At 44.9% G+C, this 20,728-nt stretch overlaps 1 protein-coding gene across 1 annotated transcript in view; it reads left to right on the top strand.

Annotated features, from left to right (window-relative positions):
• Positions 1-9,573: 9,573 nt before the first annotated feature.
• Positions 9,574-20,728, top strand: part of MAP3K15 (mitogen-activated protein kinase kinase kinase 15) — a gene marked incomplete at its 5' end in the record, with an annotated part of 129,014 nt that continues 117,859 nt past the window's right edge. Inside the window, 1 exon segment of the mRNA XM_079727966.1 lies at positions 9,574-9,916. Coding sequence (XP_079584092.1) covers positions 9,574-9,916 — 343 coding nt within the window.

Genomic DNA, 20,728 nt, shown 5'->3' with positions numbered 1-20,728 from the left:
AGAGTAATCTTGGTTGTAGGTTTTTCCTTTTCATCACTTTAAGTGTCCTGCCACTCCCTTCTGGCTTGCACAGTTTCCACTGAAAGATCAGCTTTTAACCTTATGGAGATTCCCTTGTATGTTATTTGTTGCTTTTCCCTTGCTGCTTTTAATATTTTTTCTTTGTATTTAATTATTGATAGTTTGATTTATATATGTTTTGGCGTGTTTCTCCTTGGATTTATCCTGTATGGGACTCTCTCTGCTTCCTGGACTTGATTGACTATTTCCTTTCCCATGTTAGGGAAATTTTCAACTATAATCTCTTCAGATATTTTCTCAGACCCTTTCTTTTTCTCTTCTTCTTCTGGGACGCCTATAATTCGAATGTTGGTGAATTTTTTTTTTTTTTTTTTTTTTTTTTTTTTTTTTTTTTTTTTTTTTTGCTGTATGCGGGCCTCTCACTGTTGTGGCCTCTGCATTGTGGCCTCTCCCACTACAGAGCGCAGGCTCCAGGCGCGCAGGCTCAGCAGCCATGGCCCACGGGCCCAGACGCTCCGCGGCATGTGGGATCCTCCCAGACCGGGGCACGAACCCGCGTCCCCTGCATCGGCAGGCGGACTCTCAACCACTGCGCCACCAGGGAAGCCCAATGTTGGTGAATTTAACGTTGTCCCAGAGGTCTCTGAGACTGTCCTCAGTTCTTTTAATTCTTTTTTCTTTATTCTGCTCTGCAGTAGTTATTTCCACTATTTTATCTTCCAGGTCACTTATCCATCCTTCTGCCTCAGTTGTTCTGCTATTGATTCCTTCTAGAGAATTTTTAATTTCATTTATTGTGTTGTTCATCACTGTTTGCTTAGTCTTTAGTTCTTCTTGTTCCTTGTTAAACGTTTCTTGTATTTTCTCCATTCTATTTCCAAGATTTTCAGTCATCTTTACTATCATTGCTCTGAATTCTTTCTCAGGTAGACTGCCTATTTCCTCTTCATTTGTTTGTCCTGGTGGGTTTTTACCTTGCTCCTTCACCTGCTGTGTATTTCTGTGTCTTCTCATTTTGTTTAACTTACTGTGTTTGGGGTCTCCTTTTCGCAGGCTGCAGGTTCGTAGTTCCCATTGTTTTTGGTTTCTGCCCCCAGTGGGTGAGGTTGGTTCAGTGGCTTGTGTAGGTTTCCTGGTGGAGGGGACTGGTGCCTGTGTTCTGATGGGGGGGGGGCTGGATCTTGTCTTTCTGGTGGACAGGACCATATTCGGTGGTGTATTTTGGGGTGTCTGTGAACTTAGTATGATTTTAGGCAGCCTCTCTGCTAATGGGTGGGGTTGTGTTCCTGTCTTGCTAGTTGTTTGGCATGGGGCGTCCAGCACTGGAGCTTGCTGGCCGTTGAGTGGAGCTGGGTCTTAGCGTTGAGACAGAGATCTCTGGGAGAGCTCTTGCCGATTGATATTACGTGAGGCCGGGAGGTCTCTGGTGGTCCAATGTCCTGAACTCAGCTCTCCCAACTCAGCGGCTCAGGCCTGACAGCAGGCCGGAGCACCAAGACCCTGTCAGCTACACGGCTGATTATGGATACTGAGAAGTCCAACAATCTGTGGTCTGGGAGCTGGAGACTCAGGAAGCCAGTGGCATAGTTCCAGTCTGAGTCCAAAGGCCTCAGGAGTGCCAATGGTATAAGTCCCAGTCTCTAATATTTTCTGCTGATTCAAGTGGGAATGCCAAGGCATTCTTGCTTCCAGTCTGATTCAACCTGCAGATACGGATCAAGTTTGGGGCAACCTACTTAACAGGGCTGTGATAAATCATTCTTGATACATGCCGAGTTGGATATTGTGCATAAGTAATTTGAAGCCAAGTCATACAGAGAGTGCTTGAGGGCTCTAGGGAGTCTGGTTTGGAGAGGCGTAAACACAGGAGGGATGAGCACCTTTTAGAAGAATGCAGGGTGAGGGAGTCAAAATGGATTTTAAATGTAAAATGTAAAACTATGCAACTTTTAGAAAAAAAGAGGAGATAATCTTTGAGCCCTAGGTCTAGGGAAAGAGTTCTTTAACTTGAAATCAAAAGCACCATCCATAAATGGAAAAACTGAAAAATTGGGCCTCATCAAGATTAAAAGCTTTTATCTATGAAACAGAAACAGACTCACAGACATAGAGAACAGGCTTGTGGTTGCCAAGGGGGAGGTGGGGAGAGAGAGGATTGGATTGGGAGTTTGGGACTAGCAGATCCAAACTATTATATATAGTATGGATAAACAACAAGGTCCTATTGTATAGCATGGGGAATTATACTCAATATCCTGTAATAAACCATAATGGAAAAGAATTTTTTAAAAAGATTAAAAGCTTTTGCTCTGTTAAAGAGGATAAAAAGACAGGCTACAGGCTGGGAGAGAAATATTTGCAACCCCCATATCTGACAAAGAATTGCTATCTAGAATATATAGAGAACACTCAAAACTCAACAATAAAAAACCAAACATTCCAGTTAGAAAATGGGCACAAGATATGAACAGACATTCACCAAAGAAGATAAACAAATGGCAGAAAAGCATATGAAATGATGTTAAACATCATTATCCATTGGAAAAATGCAAATTAAAACCACAGTGAGACATTACTACGCACTTATCAAAATGGCTAAAATTTTTTAAAGTGACAACACCAAATACTAGTAAGGATGTGGAGAAACTGGATCACTTGTACATTGCTGGTGGGAATGTAAAACGGTGTAGCCACTCTGGAAAACAATTTGGCAGTTTCTTAAAAAATTAAACAGGCAACTACCATATGACGTAGAATTTGCACTCCTGGGCATTTATCCCAGAGAAATGAAAACTTACGTTCACACAGAAACCTGTACATGAATGTTCATCGCAGCTTTATTCATAATAACCCAGGACTGGAAACAACCCAGGTGTCCTTCAATGGGTGCATGATTAAAGAAACTGTTGTGCATCTATACCATGGAATAGTGCTCAGCAATAATTGGAAAGGATTACTGATGCAACAGCTTGGATGAATCCCAGGGGAATTGTGCTGGGTGAAAAAAGACAATCCTTAAAGGTTACATATTCTATGGTTCCATTTATATAACATTCTTGAAATGACAAAATTATAGAAATGGAGATCAGATTAGTGGTTGCCAGCAGTTAGGGATGAAGGGTGAGAAGGGAGATGGGTGTGGCAGTCAAAGGGCAGCAGGAGGGATCCTTGTGGTGATGAAACTGTTCTGTATGTTGACTGTCTTAATGTCAACATCCTGATATCTTGATATCAGTATCCTTGATAGCGTACTACAGTTTGGCAAGATGTTACCATTGGGGCAAACTGGTTAAAGGGTACACCAGATCTCTGTATGATTTCTACAATCATCTCAAAATAAAGTTTAATTTTAAAAAAGTCTTTTGTACACACAGAACAGCAATAGAGACAAATAGGGACTCTTCCTGAGGAGAATCATCAAGGTGGTGAGTAGCCTGGATATTGTGTCATGGAGAAATGATCGAAGGGTGTGGGAGGTGGGAGAAACCTGAGGGCAGTACTTGGAAAGCTGTCATGTGGAAGAAGAATTAAATTAATAAATGGGTGGGGGCTTCCCTGGTGGTGCAGTGGTTAAGAATCCGCCTGCCAATGCAGGGGACACAGGTTTGAGCCCTGGTCTGGGAAGATCCCACATGCCACCGAGCGGCTGGGCCCATGCACCACAACTACTGAGCCTGCGCTCTAGAGCCTGCGAGCCACCTCTACTGAGCCCACGTGCCACAACTACTGAAGCCCACGCACCTAGAGCCTGTGCTCCACAACAAGAGAAGCCACCGCAATGAGAAGCCTGCGCACCGCAACGAAGAGTAGCCCCTGCTCGCCACAACTAGAGAAAGCCCAGTGCAGCAACGAAGACACAAATCAGCCAAAAATAAAATAAATTAATTAAATAAATAAAAAATTTAAAAAAAGAATAAATGGGTAGTAGTTATAAGAGAAGATTTCATTTAAATATATGGAAGAACTTTCTAGAAACTAGTGTTTAAAAAATGAGATGATGGGATTCTAAATATCTAGAGATTCTGGGCTTGCTGTTGCTTGAGCGTGCTAGGATGCCTTAGGGCCTTTGCACTGGCCCTTGCCTCTGCCTGCAATGCTCTTCCTGTACATATCTGCATGGCTAACACCCTTATCTCTTTCAAGTTCTTCAATGTCCATTTTAAGTCAAGTGGGGGCTTTGGTTCATGTTATCGTCATCTTCACTCCAGGCCCTAGGCTGATGAAGCAGGTATCATCTGGAATGTTACTGGCAGCAGAAAGTTGATGGCAGAGAGAAAAGAGCGCTCTGGAAGGTCTCGTACCAGAAACAAAATACTCATTTTCACAGTGAGTCTGGGCATTCCCAGAAAAGAGAGTTGGAAATTAGAAGAGTGTTTTGGAGAGAGATTGGTGTGCTGGTGAGTTCCTCTCTGCCAATGGGGGTGTTGGAGGGTTGCCTACTGCTCACCATGAGCCTAGGGAAAGGACTCAAAGATGGCTTGCTACATATGTTCCCAAGAAGTTGTCAGGACATGGAAGACAAGTGTGGGGTGAAGGGTATGCATTTCCCCTGGACCGGGTATGGTCCCAGCACAAGCGACCCATAAGTGGGGTTGCCTTAGCTCCTCTCCCTACACACCCGCATCTTGGAGAGGTGGCCGGCATGGCGGAAGAGGGCAGAAGCCAACACCGCTCCTCCTTTTCCTGATGCAAGTGGGCAGCCTGGAGCGGACCTAGAGTGGAGAAGGGAGAAATGCTTTTCTTCTTAATGTTGAAACTTTTAAGTCTTCTCATCTTAAAAGAATTTTAGACTTTTCCAGAAAAAGTTGCAAAAATCATATAAGGAGCGCAACACAGGACAGAGATCTCAGAGAAAGGGGAAACAAATAGAGCCCTGCAATTTCCCAGCTTACGGGCCTGAGAGAAGCCGAGGGGAGCCCAGTTATCATTCGAAGCTGAGCTTATGGAGCTGGAATGCCAACAAGGCCACGGTTTGAGTACAGGGGAGGAGAAGGCTGCACAGAGTTCCAGAGGTGTGTAGATCGGGAATCTTCAGTAGAGTACGGACCAGCACCTCTGTGTAAAGAAAATACTCAAGGCTGGGGAAAGAACTACCTGAACGGATTAGAGGGAACAATCCTTGGAGGTCCCACAGGGCCCAGATAGTTTCTGTCTCCACTGGCCAGAATGGAAAAACTTAATAAATCCCAAGACATTGGGTAGAATATTCAGAAAGGCATTGCCTCAGTAGTAGGGATTAATTACCCCTAGCCTAAAGGCTGCTCTGATCCCATTTAAAACAAAGCTTAAAAGGAAGCCTCAGAAGGATCAAACTATTTCCAAGTAACTTAACTGTGTCCCAGAACAAAGCTCAAGAATATTTATAGGAATACAAAAATACACAGTACTCATTAAGGTAAAATTCACAATGTGTGGCATCTAATAAAAAATTACCAGGCATGCGAAGAAGCAGGAAAAAAATGACCCACAATGAGGAGAAAAATCAACCAATAGGAAAAGATCCAGTAATAAAACAGATAATAGTATTCATAAACAAGGATATTAAAACAGTTATTATAACTCTATTCTATACCTTCAAGAAGGTAGAGGGCACATGTGAGACCAGAATGGGTGGTTGATTTAGGGGTGACATAACTGTGAGTTCAGAGATTGCATGCTCATACCTAATGACTTGGTCTTTCCATCCCTATCTATCTGTAAGTGATAGTCTTCTTTGTTCCATCATATATTCCATCTGCAAGATGTCGTAGAGGGAAATAACTTATCGTTTTAACTAAATCTTATGAAGTCCACCTTTTTCTCACAATCTACTTGCACACTCGTGGTGTATAATTAAAACATGCTATGGGGACTTCCCTGGTGGCACAGTGGCTAAGAATCCGCCTGCCAATGCAGGGGACACCGGTTCAAGCTCTGGTCCGGGAAGACCCACATGCCGTGGAGCAACTAAGCCCATGCACCACAACTACTGAGCCTGCGCTCTAGAGCCCGCGAGCCACAACTACTGAACCCGTGCACCACAACTACTGAAGCCCACGCACCTAGAGCCCATGCTCTGCAACAAGAGAAGCCATCGCATTGGGAAGCCCATGCACCACAACAAAGAGTAGCCCCCGCTCAACACAACTAGAGAAAGCCCGCGTGCGGCAACAAAGACCCAATGCAACCAAAAATAAATAAATTTTTTAAAAAACATGCTATGAGTTTCACCTATATTTCATAAACTAGTATTTTACATATAATCTATGCTTAATGTTTCTTATGCGTTTCATCCACCCTGTTTGTTTTTCTTGTACTTTATGGCAGATTACAATAATCTATGTCCATACAATATTTATAGCATCTATACACAGGTATATCTGTCTATAGACATATCTGTCTATCTACTTATAACATAATGGCAGGGACTTTGGCTCTCTTGTTCATTATGATAACCTCTGCACCAAGGACAGTGCCTGACACACAATAGATGCTCAAGAAATCCTTGTTGAATTACTACATATGTTAGAGTTTTTCCAAATACATATACTATTGTGCAACCTGGTTGTTCCCCTTTTGTCACTATTTGCTTGGCCCTTGGGTACACTGTATTTTCTTAGGAAAAAGTAATGAAATTGCCACTCAAGTGGTAACTAAAATATTTACAGTGTTTACAGTGTGAGTCAAAGAACTAACTAGTGGGACCACAACTGGTATGAATAACCAACCTAAAATAAAATGGAGGGAATGAGAAGAACACCTAGATTTAATCTTACTCTTTAGCTACAGTGCCTCTACTCTATTCTTCAATTCCCTGTGCCAGTCCAAATGACATCTCTGCACTGGGGCAAAGTGTTTTCCAGGATGTGCACTTAGTAAGGGGCAAGGCAGAGGTAAGAACAAACAATCGTTCAACTAAACGGAAAAGACTAATCCAGCATTTTGCAATTTTCTCATCAGTGGGGTTGGGGCAGGGGAGGTAGGAAGGACATTGGGAGAAGGGCCTGGGACGTGTTTCAGGTGTGCGAATTACTAGAAACAATGAGAAGGTGGGCTGTGCATGCCAACTGCGAGGAAGGCGCCTGCTAGCCAGGTTCTTTACTCAGCAGGGGTTGTGTTTAAAGAAAGATATTATTTAAGCCAGAATTCACAACTCCTATGAGTCTCACTTAGTCAGCAGGGCCTAGTGAGAGCTGGAAGAAACATAGGAAGTTTGAAGTGTGGGCAACAGCAAGACATTGGGAAGCAATTGTGAAGTGGGCATCTCTGCCCTTCTGAAGGCTGTGCCAGTCATTGAAATAATCTCAGATGAACAGGCACATTAGGAAAATTATTATTATGCATTACAAGGTTACAAAGAAAATGTGTCCTTTTATAGCATCGTACTTTAAAAAACAATCTTAGAAGTGTTGGAAGTTTTCTCTAGATTTCCTCTTACTAATTCTGGCCTGTGTGTTTTATCAGATTTCCTCAGAGCCCATTTTCCATTCATTGGCTACAAAGGAGGTTGCACGTTGATATCACTTGTGAAATTGCTAATTTCTACCAGGACAGGAATTAGGATTTCTCCAAAGATTTATGCTGGCGGCTTCTGCTTTCTTTTGGGGGTGAGGTAGAGGGATGGACTATATTATTGCTGAAACATGAAGAGAAGGCAAAGTGTTGTTTTGTAAGGTAAGTCCTATCCTGCTTCTGTCAAAATGGCTTGTGATATGCTGCAAAGGACACCATCAAGAAAGTAAAAAGACAGCCCACAGAAGAGGAGAAAGTATTTGCAAATCACATATCTGATAAGGGCCTTGTATCTATAATATATAAAGAGCTTTTGCAGTTCAATAATAAAAAGACAAATACCCTGTTTTTAAAAGGGTAAAGGGTCTGAATGGACTTTTCTCCAAAGAAATTATGCAAATAGAGGATGAGCGCATGACAAAATGCTCAACATCATTAGTCTTTAAGAGAAACGCAAATCAGAATCCCAGTGAGCTATCACTTCACTCCCACTAGGATGGCTATAATCAAAAAGACAATAACAAGTGTTGGTGAGAGTGTGGAGAAGTTGGCATGCTTGTACACTGCTGGTGGAAGTATAAAACGGTGGAGCCACATTGGAAAGCAGTGGTAGCTTCTCCAAAGCTTAAACATAAAGTTGCCATATGACCCCGAAATCCCATTCCTAGGTATACTCCCAGAACAAATGAAAACCTCTATCCACACATTGTATGATTCCATTTATAGGAAATGTCCAGAACAGCCAAATCTATAGAGACAGAAAGTAGATTGGTGGTTGCCTGGGGCAGAGGGGTGTTGTGGGAGGTGGAGAGAGACTGTTGTTGATGGGTACTGGGGTTTTCTGGGGAGTGATGAAAATGTTCTAAAACAGTATGATGATGGCTGCTCAACTCTGCGGATAAACTAAAAACTATTTAAATGGGTTAATTGGATGGTTTGTGAATTATATCTCAATAAAACTATTATTAAAAATGAAAATGGGCTTCCCTGGTGGCGCAGTGGTTGAGAGTCCGCCTGCCGATGCAGGGGACACGGGTTCGTGCCCCCGGTCCGGGAAGATCCCACATGCTGTGGAGCGGCTGGGCCCGTGAGCCATGGCCGCTGAGCCTGCGCGTCCGGAGCCTGTGCTCTGCAACGGGAGAGGCCACAACAGTGAGAGGCCCGCGTACCGCAAAAAAAAAAGAAAAAGAAAAAGAAAAACCCCAAAACCTTGTGACAACGTCCAGTGCATTCTATCTTTTAAATAAATACAAGTACTACCTGCAGTGGTAATACTACTTTTTAATACTTGGGGCTTAAATCGTGAGGTGGGTAAGATCCAGAGTAAAGAGCCCTTTGGGTTCACAGCATTTCTTAGATCCGGCAGGCAGGCTACTTGGAGTCTATTTTCCAGGCCAACAAAATTTGATGCTGGTGCATCACGGTGCTTTTGTCAAGGTCACAGTGAAAGTAAGGACAAGCGGGTCTCCAGGGCATGAGCTCAGGAGGGCCATGCTCTTGGCAACTGGGGACAAGGAGTACAAACTCAGAGGTATTTTAAATAAGCATCTTATCTCGATTCTGGGTTAACAGTATATCTGTATTTAGTTTGGAATTGAAGATTTACATCCAACCGGCGCTTTGAAAGAGCTTTTACTCTGCTTGAAAAGCCTTAAATTGTTTTGAGGAAAAAAATGGGACTCCTAAGGCTGGAGGGACGGCAACAACAGCAAAACCCTGAAATTCGTGAATCCGCCCTTCTTAAGGCGCTGCCCGGGGGAGGCGGCAGGGGGCGCCCTGCGGGCTCCTGCCCCGCCGCCCTTCCCAGACCTCTCCCCGCCCTCCGCTCGCCGTGACGTCCGCAGCCCCCGCCCCTTCCTCCCGAGCCTTCAAAGGGCGCTCGGGGGCTGCGGGGCTGAAGCTTCTGCGTGCAGCTGAGGGGCCTCGCCGTTCCCTGCCCGTCGCGGGGCCACCGGCGGGCGCTGGGTGCCCCAGCTCCCTTCCTGCGTCACAGGAGCAGGTGCCACAGCCGCCGGCCACTCGCGCGGAGGTAGGACAAGGAAGGGCGCGCAGGGCCGCCGCATGGAGAGCGGCGGCGGGGCTCCCCCGGCTGGGGCGCTCGGGGCGGCGGCCGAGTCCGCACAGTGCCCGCTGCCGCCGGGGAACGAGGGCGCGGCGGGGCCGGCGTGGCCGCTGGAGCCCGTGGCGGCTGGAGGCGAGGGCGGGGGCGGGCCGCGGCGGGCTCTGCGGGCAGTGTACGTGCGCAGCGAGAGCCCCCAGGGCGGCGCGGCTGGCGGCCCCGAGGCGGGGGCGCGGCGGTGCTTGCTGCGGGCCTGCGAGGCTGAGGGCGCCCACCTCACCTCCGTGCCCTTCGGGGAGCTCGACTTTGGGGAGACAGCCGTGCTCGACGCCTTCTACGACGCAGGTGAGGCGGGTGCCCCCTTTCGCCGCCACCCCACTCCTTCCAGTTTTCCTTATCTTCGCACACGCCTCCGAACCACCAGCTCTTCCTCCCCGTCCTAGCACCAGCTGACTCTTTCGACAGGACCGCCCCACCTTTTGGGGAGGGCAGAGTAGGTAGCCTTGTACCCTTTTACAGATAAGAAAACAGAGGCCTCTGGCATTTATAGTTATTTATTCTTCAGTTTTTTTAAACATCAGATGATCCAAGAAACAGCCTGTAACCCAGTCGAGGCTGAGTTCCCCGACCTCCACTAGTTATTCACCTGTTAGTTTCTCACTCCTGTGGGGGTCCCAACCCTGGCTACACATTAGAATCACCTGTGGGAGCTTTTCAAACTCCTAATGCCCAGACTGTATCCCAGACCAATGGCGTCAGAATCTAAGGCCTCAGGATTGTCGAATGCTTCCCACGTGATTCCATTTTGCAATCAAGGGTGGGTAATGGTCTATTACAATGGGGAAGGGGGATGGGGGAAGGGGGCGTCTCTTAGAAATGCCCTGGTGTTCTTTTGCACACTTAACACAGATTGACAGTGGGGCTGTGCTCTACTACCAGTGTGACAGATATATTTTATCCTGTAATGCACAAACATTCCCGGCTTCGGGATCTCCTCCGTTGCCGGAACGGGACACTCAGCTCACTGTAATAAGTGTGCCAGACGAACCCAGCCTTAAATCAGTACTTTTGGTTGGCACGAGTTCCTCAAGGTGTGGAACGGATTGTTGCTTGGCTGTTTTCCTTACCGAACCTTTGGAAACTATGTGACAAGCCTCTGGCACTTGGGTGATATTCACAAGCATTGTGGGACAGTAGTTCACCTGGGAGACCTTGTGCCTTGGTTTCTCCACTGGTCAGACAGGAGTAACATGCCTGCCCTAACCCCAAAAGCTTGTGAGAAGGTAAATGGCGGCGGCCACACCGTGCTAATGAGATGGTAAGCTAGCTTTATTACCATCACTTCTTTGCCGGGATCTGTTTTCTGCAGAGCAAATCCTCCCCAGCTGGAAGGGGGGTGGAGTAGCGGGCTTGTTCAAACAAGCGGCTGCTGGGCCTTTGAAAACACTCCCTGGATGTTTCTGACCACTCAGAGTAGACTCTTCAACGCAACATCTTTTTTAGAAAAGTTGTTCAGGAGCCCATTTCACCTGGAACCACTCGGTTTTCTCGACTTGTGTTCATTCTCTGCTGAAAATGGAGTTTGAACAGACTCTTCTCTGAATAGTTAAATGTCCATTTGGCCATTAGGCACAACTGTAGCCTCCTGCCTGCTGGTGCCGACTCTGAAAATTGGCGTGCAGTGGCTTTGCTTCTCTGGGGTGTATGTGTGTGTGTGTAAAACAAGCCTTCATCTACTGCCAGGACCCCTTCCTTCTGGTTGGGTGTGAAGATTCATTCAGGCAGAAATCTTGGGCTTTCAATTCCAGAGCTACACAAAGAGCACATGACCTTTTCTTGTTCTGGGTCCTGATTGCCTAGGAGTTTCAGCTGGTTGATCTTGGCCTGGTCTTGAATAAATCATTTTTCAGTACATCATCATAACTAATAAGTTCTTTTCATAGGTTTGACAAACAGTATACGAAACTCCAACAAGTCGGTTCATGGATTTAAACAGACACCACGCCCCCACCCCGGCTTCCTGATCTCTGCCATTCACAGCTTTTTGGTGTCTCCACCAAAAAGATATAAATCTGTCACTTTGGCTTTTTTGTAAAAGTTCTACAACCTTGCTCTCCAAGAACTATTGAACTGTCCCAGGTGTGTTTCGGGGGGGGGCGGGGATCGTAGATGTGAAATTTAAGCACTTCCTATCTCCTGTTGTCATAATAAGTCAAGGCCGGGTTGGATCGTGTTTTCCATCTCCTTGTGCAGTTTTATGTGGTCCTTTGTGGGTCTGAATAGGAGGTTATGTGTCACCAGTGCCTGGGTGATTTGATGGGCTGCAGGACAGCCATCAACCCATGCAAGGGGGCACGTGGGCACTGTTGTGAAAGAAAACCACCATAAGCCATGAGGCCTGAGGATCATCTCATTGGCTTTTTTTTTTAATTATGGTAAAGTGTACATAATATAAAATTTGCCGTTGAAACCATTTTTAAGTGTGGATTTCAGAGTCATTAAGTACAGTCGCACTGCTGTGCAGTCGTCCCCACTGTCCATTTCCAGAACTTTTTCATCATCCCAAACAGAATCTCTGTACCCCTTAATAACTTGCCACTCCTCACTCCCCCAGCCCCTGGTACCCACTGTCCTATCCTCTGTCTCTATGAATTTGACTACTCTAGATGCCTCATATAAGTGGAATCATACAGTATTTGTCTTTCTGTGACTGGCTTATTTCACTTAGCGTGATGTCTTAGGCTATGGTGAATAATGCTGTAATGACCATGGGTGGATAAATATCTGTTCAAGTCTCTGCTTTCACATTTTCGGGTGTATACCTGGACGTGGAATTACTGGGTCAAACGGTAATTCTATGTTTAATTTTTTGAGGGACGTTCTTTTTACTTTTAGCAGAGGTGGTGCTCATCTCTGTGTGCCTTTGGCCCATAGAAGGACCTGTTTTTTTGTTTGTTTCTTTTGGGTTTTTTTTTTTTAAACATCCAGCATCCATCCTCAAAGACGAGGGTCTCGAATTCAGTAAAGCTATCAAATTCAACAAGTGAGGGTCAATCACTCTGTTACTTCTAGGATTTGGAGAACAGAACATGTCTCTTTTTTTTGGTTTTTTTTTTAGAAGAAACCGCCTCTTCTGGATATGCCTTGGCGCCTTTTGTCGAGGTGCCCATTTCTCTACTTGAACAGAATTCATAGTCACGACTTTAGCTAATGTACTGTGTGTGTTGGGTGTGTTTGCACAGAGCAGCCTCCTCTGCTTCCTCAGGTGCATGCTGTGTCTCCCTCCTCGAGGTTCTCAGTGCTTGTGAATGTATGGAAAACTCGGGACATCCTACAGGAAGGAAACCTGGGTAACTCTGTCTCATGCTTTCCCAAACATTTTGACCACAGAAACTGTTCTCCCAGGATGCTGTAGTTGAATACACTTATTGTGGTTATTGAGTTAGCTATTAACTGCTCCAATGTCAAGAACAGCCCCTTTGATCACGACCTGGGACTCAGGTGAGCTTCCCATACCTGATGTGCCTGACTCTGCCTGCCCTCCCTCCTCTCTGAACCGCACGTACATGCTACTTTCCTGACTCGGGGGCCCTGCTTCTGATTTTTTTCTTCAGCCATGTTCACAGTGTTTTTAAACGTTGGGAGGTATTGCCACCTGCAACAGGAAATCCTTGCATTTCCTGAACGTTGATTAAAAGACCAAGACATCAGTCTCCAGGTTAGTTACTTGACTTTGCTCTGTCCTAATGATTCCCCTTTTCTGACAAGCGTCATTTGGAGGATACAAAGTGTGGCAGAGGTAGCTAGGTGGTCAGGAGATTGATGCTCCTACTTGTTGCTGGGAATCAGGGACTACGTTTCCCAGCACCCTTTGAGTCTGTGTGGGCCATATAACTAGTTCTGGCCAGTGAAATGTGAGTATTAGTCATGTCTGTCACTTTGGGCCAAGGCGTTGGCATATCTGTAGATCTTCTCATACTCTCTCATCCCTTTCTGTGGTCTCCGTGGGGCCCTTGGAGGCTGGCTGTAGAAGATGGCAGTAGCACATGATGGAAGGTACCTGGATCCCTGAACCACTCTTTTGAGGACAGCTGTTGGACCAGAATCATCCACTTTGAATTTTGCATAAGCAAGAGAGAAGCTTTTATTTAGTCAGGCTCCTAAGACTTGGGGGTGGTTTTTATAGTGGTAAGAGAGTGCAACTTGGGTTATGAAAATATAGCCCAACTGCTAGAAAGTTGTCTCCTAGGGCATGCCTTTCCAAGAGAAAGTCAGGTCATGTATCATCTCATGTAATGGACTGTCACTGGTAATAATATATGCCAATCGTGGGGCCCCTCACTATGCTGCTGTGGGCCAAGAAAATGGAATGGAAATGCTTGGGCCATCAGTTTCATCCCAGCCATGGGAGGAGACATTCTAGCTTCCTCCCTGGTTTCACTGGTTTTGGAGGCTAGGTAATTTTTTCCTTTTGTATTAAATGATACTGGAGTGATTCTGTTAGTTTTTATCCAACAGTAATATTGGGATTTTTGCAACAAAAAAGGATATATAATGGTTTAAAATAAGGCCAGCTCTAGTTCCATTCTCTGCCCTTCATGTGGGTTGTGTCTCGCTTCACCTTCTGTGATGTTATTCATGGATTCTTCGTTCGCTTGATGCGTTGTGTGGCACAGAACGTGCCCACCAGGCTTCCGTAGAGTCTTCCACATTGCCTCATCTCCTTTGCAGTTAGCTGGGGTTCTTTTGACGAGTGCTGGCCAATGAAATGTGAGCAGCATCAGCAAGTGTCACTTTGAAAGCGACTGAGAGTTAGATGATACGCCGCCTCCATCTCTCTTTGCCTCTGTCATGGCAAACTTGAAGGTTATATGTTCAAGATGGCAGTTAAGCCCCTGAAATTCAGGGGATTTGACTGATGTGGCAGCATAGCCTAGCTCATTCTGACTAATATAGCTTGCTGTGCGTTCTGCTAGAAATGCCTGAATGTATCTCTCAGCTGACTTTAATGGGCTTAATCCACAGGTGCATTGGCTCCTGCTTAAGAAAGAGACTTAGGGTCTTCCCCGGTGGTCCAGTGGCTAAGATTCCACACTCCGAATGCAGGGGGACCGGGTTCAATCCCTGGTCAGGAAACTAGATCCCGCATGCTGCAACTAAGACCCGGCACAGCCCAATAAATAAATATTAGAAAAAAAAAAGAGAGAGAGAGACTTAAAGATGTCTTAAGACTTCTAATAATTTGGTGCATCCTTTTTCCTCACCATTCTGGAAAATGCATGAAGTTCCAAGGAAGACAGTCCTGTGGACACATGGCTGTGGTGGTTGTAGAATGCACGTTTTGGGTGCCACCTATACATTGTCAGGAGACTGGCCAAATCTATCAATATTTCCAGCAGAATGTAAGGGCAATAGTTAGACATTGCCTTCCCTCATGTAAGTAAACTTTGATGAGTGAAATCAGCAATTTAGCAGTTCGAGTCAAAAACCTAGGAGTCATTCTTGACTCCGCCCTGTCCCTCATGGCCAAATCCAGCCTGTTGCTTCCAAATGGTTCTCAAACCTGCTTCCCTTCTCTCTACCAGTGAAGTTTGCCTCTGTCGTGGCAAACTTGAAGGTTGTGTGTTCAAGATGGCAGTTAAGCCCCTGAAATTTGGGGGATTTGTCTGATGTGTCAGCACAGCCTAGCTCATCCTAACTAATATAGCTTGCTGTGCATTCTGCTAGAAATGCCTGCCACCATCTTGGTCCAAGCATTGGCTTCTCTCATCCAGCTTACTGTCAGCAGCTTTGTAACTGGTCTTTCAAGGTTGGGCCAGTCTCGGTGCATTCCCGCCCATGTCATCTGCTTAGAAGCCACCGTATCCTGGCACCCTCCACCACCTGGCAGTCCTCCTCTGCCCAAAGCTCCTTCAGCCTTCACATCTCAGGTCTTCAAGGAAGCCTTCACGAACTTCTCTGCCCCCCATCAGTTGTACACACACTGTGGTTTTCTTTCCTAGCAAGTAACACAATTGTGATTAAATAATTACTGATTTAATGGTTGATCTTCTGCCAGTGAACTCCTCAATGGCAGGGAACCAGATGCAGTTTTCTTTGCTACACTTTGAGTGTTTCCTAGGAATATGTATCCAGCTCCTTTTTAGAATAACTCTCAGGGGACACAGATGACACTTGGTTTCTCCTGTCGAGATGAAGCAAAATTTGTTGGGGACCCTCAAAAGGAAATCAGAATGTGGTTTCCTATAGAAACCAAGTTGAAAATGGTGGCCAGGCATAGTGCGATTGTGATTTTATTAAAAAATAAGATACATCCTAACGACACATTTCTGGGTGGTACATATCTAATAGAAGAGAAGAACTCACACCAGCCACACTGGAATGGAAACAGTGGTTTCGATTGTGTGCTGGGCAGACTGGTTCTTGTTGTTTGTCCACATGTTCTATAATGTTTATTTTCTATAATATAAATGTGATTTTATTTCAAGCAAGTGCAGTAGGAGATTAAAGATGGGGCTGTAAGTCAGAAGCCTTCTCCCACTTTTTGTGTCTCCCTGCCGGCCGGCTCAGGCAACAATGACTGTACATCCAGGGACCCGTGCACACGAGCCCCAGACCGGACCTCAGCTGTCCTCTGCTGCACGTGGCTGCTGGCTTGCCCAGAGGGGCCCTTCCCTGAGCCTCCTTCCTTTTGAACCGCTTTTACTGCTACTGACTCAGCATTGAGCCTGGAACTTTCCTCAACTCTTAGTCACGTGAACTGGCTGATGAGAGAAGCATTGCACCTGTAGCATTGAATTGAGGCATTGCTGTTGGAGCCTTGAGTGCATACAGTGGGTAGATAGATATTTGTGGACTGGACTGCTGCATTACTGGCTGTATAATATTTGTTATGCGGGAAAATGTATGTTCAGTTTCCAGTTGTCAACTTACAGACATATTTTTGGAATACAAGCCATAAACTATCTTTTAAAGCCATCTAAGTATCAGGCTTTTGAGATAGGTACTGTTTAAATCCCGGTCAGACAGTGTAGGCGGGAGAGGACTGAACTCTTGAAAAGCAAGCTGGAAAACTTCTTGTTTCCCAGTCCCTTGAACAGGTTTGGAGCTATTGGGTGCGACAGGGCTTGGCAGAAATGCCTGGCGGTTATAGGGGCTTGGTTGGTGGTGGGGAGTTGTAGAGCAGAAAGGAGTCAAGCGGCAGACCTTGGCAGGAAGCAGAGTTCACTCAGGAGTTGGGGCTGCGGGAGGGCAGCCCAGGGGCCAGGCAGAACTGGACACGGAGGGGCAGGGCGAGAGCGGGAGCATTCGATGTAGATGATTTTTTTTCTTCTCTTCAATTTTTTTATTATGGAAAATTTCAAGCACGTGCATTACGCAGCTTCAGCAGTTATTAACATTCTGCCATCTTTATTTCTTCTTCACCTCTACTCACTCCGCACCCCGTACTTGATTATACTTTTCACCATTGTTAGTGTAAAAATGTACTTACATTGAAATTCACAAATCTTAGTTGTACACCTTTGAGAAACGACTAAACCTAGGTAAGCAAATCCTATCACAATATAGTTTCCATCTGCCCAGAAAGTTCCCTTATGTCCCCTCCCACTCATTCCCCTTTCCACTCCCATTCCTGGCCCCGGGCGATGACTCTTATGCTGTCACTTTAGATTAGATTTGCCTTTTCTAGAGTTCTGTGTAAATGGACTCAGTGTGTACTCTTCAGTGTCTGGCTTCCTTCACTCAGCATTCATCCGTGCTGTTGCTGTTATCAGTAGCTTGTCCCTTTTTAATGCCAAGTACTATTCCATTGCATGAATATATCACAGTTGGTTTAACCATTCTCCTGTTGAAGGACATTTGGGTTGTTCCCAGTTTGGGGCTATTATAAATAAAGCTACTGTGAACATTTGTATGTGGGTCTTTTTGATGGCAAATGTTTTTTATTCCTCTCGGGTAAATACCTAGGAGTGGAATGGCTGGATCAAAGGGTAGGTGTATGTTAAACTATTTAAGAAACTTCCAAACTTTTTTTCAAAGTGGTACCATTTTATATTCCTAGCACCGACGCACAAGAGTTCCCGTGGCTTCTTGTCCTCACCAGCACTTTGTATTACTGAGCTTTTCTATTTTGGCCCTGCTAGTTGGGGGGTGTGGTGGTTTCTCATTATGGTTTTAAGTCACCTTTCCATGATGATCGGTGATGTCGAGCACCTTTTCATGTGCTGTTTAGCCATGCAGACATCTTCCTTTGTGAGATGTCTGTTCAAGCCATTTACCCGTTTAGTTGGGTTGTCATCTTATTATTGAATTAGAAGAGTTCTTTATGTATTCCGGATTCAAGTGCTTTGTCGGAAGTATATTTTGTGAACATTTGCTCCCAGACTGTGGCTTGCTTATTCATCTACTTGTGACATTTCATGAGCAGAAAATTTTAACTTTGATTAAATCTAATTTAGGCTCTTTTCCTGTTAAGTTTGCCTTCTGTGTCCTGTCTAAGAAATCTTTGCCTATGTCCAGGTTGTGGTTTTGCAGCTCCTCTTCTACGTGTTCTTCTGAAAGCTTTATAGTTTTAGCTTTTACATTGAGGGCTGTGATTCATCTCAAATTCAGTTTGACACAGGTGACTTTGGATAAACCAAATCTGACGCCTTGCTTCAAACATCTGGGAGATGGGTCTTGCCCCAGGATGAGTACTCCAGGGACTTGGAGTCTAGCTGGCAGGACCATGGTTGCCTCTCTTTCATCTCACCATCCAGGAACGTATAAGAAATGCACGTTGTCCTTTAGGCAAATTGCCTTTCTGCCTTCTAGAGTAAAAACTGACAAAACAGATCCGTGATGAAACTTTACCAACATGTGTTCCATCATTGTATCCCACTGCGCTCAGCAATACGAGTGGCAGAGGGGAAAGGACATTGGCTTTACGGATCAGGTTTTAATTTCTGCCCTGTCATTTATAGGCTGTGTGACCCTGGATAACTTACTTAACATCTCTGACCCCCATTTAAAAAACCTGTAGGTAGAGATTCAAGCAAGTGCCCTGAACTTAGTAAGTGCTCAGTAAATGTCAGTCCCCCATGTCTTTGCCTTCCTCTTGCTCCCAGCAATAAACACACCAGAACCTCAGTATGGAAGGAAATGTGCTCTGTGTAATAGTAAAGACTGGGGGCTCAGATCCTTTGGATGATCATCATGTCGTAGGGTCGTGTTATAGTTCTACAGTTGGTTAAAAAAATTTTTTTCCCTAAGTTTTGAGGTTGGAGATCCATGCTAACTCCATTCCTGGTCCTGTGCTGCAGAAAGGAGGTGAGAAGGCACAAAACCCCGCTTTGTGATGAGCTCTTGATTTTTCCTTTTTATTGAGGTATAGCATATATACAGGAAGGGGTACAGTCTTGTGTGCTGCTCTATGACTTTTCACAAACTGTACACACCATGTAACCCAGCACGTGGATCAAAAAAGACTAGTGAATGCCGACAGCACCTCAGAGTATGATCGCTTCTGTTTGCCAGCCTGGCCAGGAGTAACAACTATCTGTCTCTAGAGATTTGTTTATTCATATAAATGGAATCATGTAATGCTGGTTCGTTGTGACTGTCTTCTTTCACTTAATGTGTTTTCAAGATTCATCCATGTTGTGGTATATATCAGTACTTCATTACTTTTTTATTGCTGAACAGTATTTTGTTGTATGGATACACCACATTATATTTTTCCATCCTTCCGTTGATGGGGTTATTTCCAGTTTGGGCTGTTGTGAATAATGCTACAAGTTTTGGCATGGACTTGTGTTTGCATTTCTCTTGGGTATACACCTAGCAGTGGGATTTCTGGGTCATATGGTAACTCTAATGTTCTTTTAAAAGTTTTTTATTGTGATAAACACATCATAAAATTTACCATCTTAACTGTTTCTAAGTGTGCCGTTCAGTAGTGTGGTACATTCATACCGTTGTGTAACCAGTCTCCAGCACTTTTTCATCTTACAAAACGAGAACTCTGTACCCATTAAACCATGATTCCTCACTCGGCCCTTCCCCCAGCTACCAGTAACCACCATTCTACTTTCTGTCTCTGAGTTTGACTACTCCAGGTACGTTTTGTAAGTGGAATCGTACAGTGTTCTGGGTGTGTGTGTGGCTGGCTTTTTTCATTTAGCATAATGTCCTCAGTTCATCCACGCTGTAGCATGTGTCAGAATTTCCTTCCTTTTTAAGGCTGAATAATATTCTGCTGTATGGATAGACCACATTTTGTTTATCCATTCATCCATTGATGGACACTGGGGTTGCTTCCACCTTATATTTAACCTTTTGAGGAACTCCTTTCCAGAAAAATTTTCCAAAGCAGTTGCACCATTTTACATTCCCATCAGCAGTGTGTGAGCATTCCAATTTCACCACATCCTCACCAACACTTGTTATTTTCTGTCTTTCTTTTTTAAATTATAGCCATCCTAGTAGGTTTGAAGTGTTATCTCATTTTGGTTTTTTTTTTTTTTTTTTTTTTTTTTTGTGGTATGCGGGCCTCTCACTGCTGTGGCCTCTCCCGTTGCGGAGCACAGGCTCCGGACGCGCAGGCCCAGCAGCCATGGCTCACGGGCCCAGCCGCTCCGCGGCACATGGGATCCTCCCAGACCGGGGCACGAACCCGTATCCCCTGCATCGGCAGGCGGACTCTCAACCACTGCGCCACCAGGGAGGCCCTCATTTTGGTTTTGATTTGAATTTCCTTGATGACTAAGGATGTTGAATGTCTTTTCATGTGTTTATTGACCATTCGTATATCTTTGCAGAAATGTCTATTCAAATCCTTTGTCCTTTTATTCAGTTGGGCTATTTGACATCTTGCTGAGCTGTAAGAATCCTTTATGTAATCTGGAGACATAACCCCTTGTCAGATATACGATTTGCAAATATTTTCTCCTGTTCGGTGATTTATCTTTTAACTTTCTTGATGCTGTTCTTTAACGCATGAGTTTTTAATTTTGAAGTCCAATTTATCTGTTTTTATCCCATCTGTGCTGTTTCCTCTAAGTTTTTTTAGTTTCTTATTTATCCTTTCAGTGCTTCTTTATGTCCGTTGTCAGCAAGCTACAACCTGCAAGCTGGCTGCCTTTATTTTGTAACTAAAGTTTTATTGGAATGCATCCA

The sequence above is a fragment of the Hyperoodon ampullatus genome (genome assembly GCF_949752795.1).
Source record: "Hyperoodon ampullatus genome assembly, chromosome: X".
Lineage (NCBI taxonomy): Eukaryota > Metazoa > Chordata > Mammalia > Artiodactyla > Ziphiidae > Hyperoodon > Hyperoodon ampullatus.
The sequence above is the reverse complement of the archived record's forward strand: the minus strand, read 5'-3'. Positions and strand labels throughout refer to the sequence as shown.